The sequence below is a fragment of the Crocodylus porosus genome, unplaced genomic scaffold (assembly GCF_001723895.1).
Source record: "Crocodylus porosus isolate Cpor-Errol unplaced genomic scaffold, CroPor_comp1, whole genome shotgun sequence".
Lineage (NCBI taxonomy): Eukaryota > Metazoa > Chordata > Crocodylia > Crocodylidae > Crocodylus > Crocodylus porosus.
In genome coordinates, this window is record NW_017728909.1 from 61,941,430 (window position 1) to 61,944,706 (window position 3,277).

Here is a 3,277-nt window from a genome sequence, read left to right on the forward strand (position 1 = left end):
CCAAGGTGAAGGAGGAAGCACAAAGGGAGGTTTGCGTGCGTGTCTCTCTGCCTGGGAGCGGGCGATCGCCTGGCTGCTGCCTGCCGGGGGTGGGCAGGGGCCATGGGGAGGTGCAGCTCAGCCCCGCGAAGGGGGCTCGCTCATTGTGGCACTAACTCTTTGCCCCCCTTGTCTCCTTCCCCGGCGTGTGGCCGCCCGGGCAGATGCCTGTGGCCTGTCAGATGCTGCCCACATCGAGAGCCTGCAGGAGAAATCTCAGTGCGCCCTGGAGGAGTACGTGCGGAGCCAGTACCCCAACCAGCCTAGCCGCTTCGGGAAGCTGCTCCTGCGGCTGCCTTCCCTGCGCACCGTCTCGTCCTCAGTCATCGAGCAGCTCTTCTTCGTCCGCTTGGTAGGTAAAACCCCCATTGAAACCCTCATCAGAGATATGTTACTGTCTGGGAGCAGCTTCAACTGGCCTTACATGTCCATCCAGTGTTCCTAGAGCCCGGCCTCCACCCCCATAGGGACCCTGAGGACCAGCACCCACAGGAACACACGACCCGCGAGCAGTCGGGGTGCAGAGAGGGGGGAACAGAGGACACACACAAAAAAAAAAAAACAGAGAGAGAGAGACAATGAACAAAAAAATACATGCATAAAGACTCGCGTAGGATCAGCTCTGTCACCCTGGGTGAAAGGAACAGGAAGGACCTGGTGTCTGTGGAAAATGTTGGGGAGAGACATAAGAATAAACGTAAATAACTAAAAGGACCGAGGGGATTTTAATCAAGCCAGAAGGAGAATAATGGATCTTCCAGGATTTATTGTGGACTGATGTGGATATATTCTGTACAGAAACAAACACTGAAGTTGAACTGAATCTTGTGTAGAAAAAAGACAAAACAAAACAAAACAAAAAAAAACCCACAAAAAAAACAACCACACGCAAACACTTACCACGAACATTGTTATTCATTTTGTAAAATATTAGTCTTTATTTTCTTTTTTTGTTCTTTTTTTTTTTTGTAAAACTTAAAACATCGTATGCGCATAAAGGAAAAAACAAGAAACAAGAATTAGGGGAAAATAACATTTTCCAAATAATTATAAAAAAAAAAAATGTCCTGTGTCTATGTATCTATATCTGTTTTGTATTTTTTTCTGGTTCCAAACCAGGTTTCCTGTGATTCTATACTAATAATTTTTGATATAACCCTTTGCTTCTTATAATGAGTGCGATATATGTTGTCGAAGCTGTTCTTCAAGAATTAAAATTGAAGTGAGAATTTAAACAAAAATAAAAGAATTTAGCAAAAAAAAAAAACCCAGCCCACCACCCATGAGTCTTGTTGCTTGAAACATGCCAAACGGAATTGACAAAAATATATATGCTCCCTACCCTTTAACTTCCGCTAGCATTTAAATGGGAGAAGTTGGATTTTTTTTTTTTTTAATTAAAGGATCACAGAGTTGTATAAATGGTCCAGGATTGACTTGATTGTGCCAGTTGAGAGCGGAGATGTCAAGGCTTTTATAAGAAACAATTGGAAACACAAGCAGTTCGATGCCAGAGAGGAATGAGTTTTTCTGAGATTGTATGGTAGCCTTTTCCTAACGCGATGTGCGCATATACCGCTCTACACATTTTGAAACACCCTTCTTGTCAAGTTGAAGTTTCTGCTAAGTTTCCCCATTGCTGTTTCCTTCTAGAATTCAATGGCAAGGATTGGAGTCACTGTATTCTACCATCACTGTGCGGAGGTGTACAATATAAGGCAGACTGTAGTCATTATTCGTTTGTTACAGGCTTGGTGGGTGTTTTTTATTATTATTATTATTATCCGAGGACTCAAAAGACCCACCAGTGTGTGTTCTGATTCTGCGCTGCATTTGCTATCTGCTGAAAGGATCGGTATTATTGTTTTTCTTTCCTCCAGTCACTAAGTGTAAAGGATATTCCCAACCCATTAATATAGAAATCTAAGCGGAGGTTTACTCGTTGGGTGGTGTATGAGTGTGTGCGCGTGTGTATCCCACACATCCACACATGCAGTCTATTAGGGACGCGGGCACACATCCTAGCTGGGTCCATGGGCTGTGGCCTCTAGAAAGCGAGGATGGGAGAAGTGTGCAAAAGCCCCGGGTTTTTTTTCCCCCCTTTCTCCTTTTTAATTTAAAAATCGTTTCCATAATGGAGCTCCTTTGAAGGTAAAGGCTTCACAATGCTTCTAGCTGGTGGTGCAGATCTCTGTAACAGCTTTCAGTGCATTAATGTTTTATAGGATCTGAGACGGAGCTGTAAGAACACATACTGCCAAGGGAGCTCTTTCTTAACGTATTAATAAAGCTGGATCTTTAAAAATAACATTTCCACCCCCCCACCCTCCGCGCCCTCCAAACAAACCCGGATGAGGCAGGATTTTCAATTTGTGGAGTCATTGGCAATGTTTTTCTTTTAATTTGCTGTCCATGCTCCCCTGGTTTGGGTTTGTTTTTTTTTTCCCCCTTTTTTTTTTTTTTGCATTAACAAGATCCTTCAATCCAACCCGCTTGGGGTTTTTAATATTCCAGGCGCAGCCGATCCGAGGCGAGAGCAGCTCTATACAGTAGGCACTTATAGCTGGATAATCAACAGCGCGGGCAGATATTCTACGGGGGTAGAGCCAATTTCAATATGGAGACCCGAGCTGTCTTCTTGGGAGCAGCTCTGGGCCTGATTATTTCAAACCTGGGCACGCCAGGGTGGAAATCAGACACACCCCCGCCCCCCCTTCCTTCCCTCCCTCCCCAACTCACATGGTGCTCTGTAGGCGACAGCTTTGTTCCTCCTCCAGGTCGGCTTCCCCAGGCAGAGAGGGTGGACCAGCCGTGCTCTCTACAGAGAGACAAGGGAAAGCAGAGCTTGAACTCGGCCGCTCAGCACTTGGAGAGACTGGAGTGATCCTTCAGTATTGTTTTGGTGGGATGGGTGCGGGGTGGGATGGGGATGGGGGGGGGAGAGGATACAGCGTGGCTCTGAGCGAGGAGATCTCGCTTCCTTCCAATGAGATGTAAATATATTCATTACAGTGTGATCCCACTGATGAAAACAGAGAAACTTTTTCGTAGGTCAGAAACGTATTTTTCAATTAATTTTCCTATTTATGAATAATGAAAACCCAGCGATTGCCAAGAACCGCGCAGGGGTGCAGGCGGTGTGCGAGCTGCACTGATTTCCATGTATGTGCCTAGCAAGAAGTGTTTCGTTCCCTTATTAAACTTTGCTTATATACGGTGTTGTGTGCTGCCGTGTTCA

General features: G+C 45.5%; 1 protein-coding gene across 8 annotated transcripts in view; it reads left to right on the forward strand.

Annotated features, from left to right (window-relative positions):
* The window catches only part of NR2F1 (nuclear receptor subfamily 2 group F member 1), an 11,897-nt gene extending 8,641 nt beyond the window's left edge, over window positions 1-3,256 (forward strand). For 4 of the 8 annotated variants that reach the window (XM_019532365.1, XM_019532366.1, XM_019532371.1 and 1 more), the window contains 3 exons: window positions 204-391; window positions 1,693-1,793; window positions 2,817-3,256. In XM_019532365.1, the coding sequence (XP_019387910.1) occupies window positions 204-391; window positions 1,693-1,793; window positions 2,817-3,036 (509 nt within the window). In that variant the 3' untranslated portion in view covers window positions 3,037-3,256. Of the gene's footprint in view, window positions 1-203; window positions 1,038-1,692; window positions 1,794-2,816 lie in introns of those variants that run through there. The other 4 variants (XM_019532367.1, XM_019532372.1, XM_019532368.1 and 1 more) reach the window with 3 other exon arrangements.
* The last annotated feature ends 21 nt before the right edge of the window (window positions 3,257-3,277 follow it).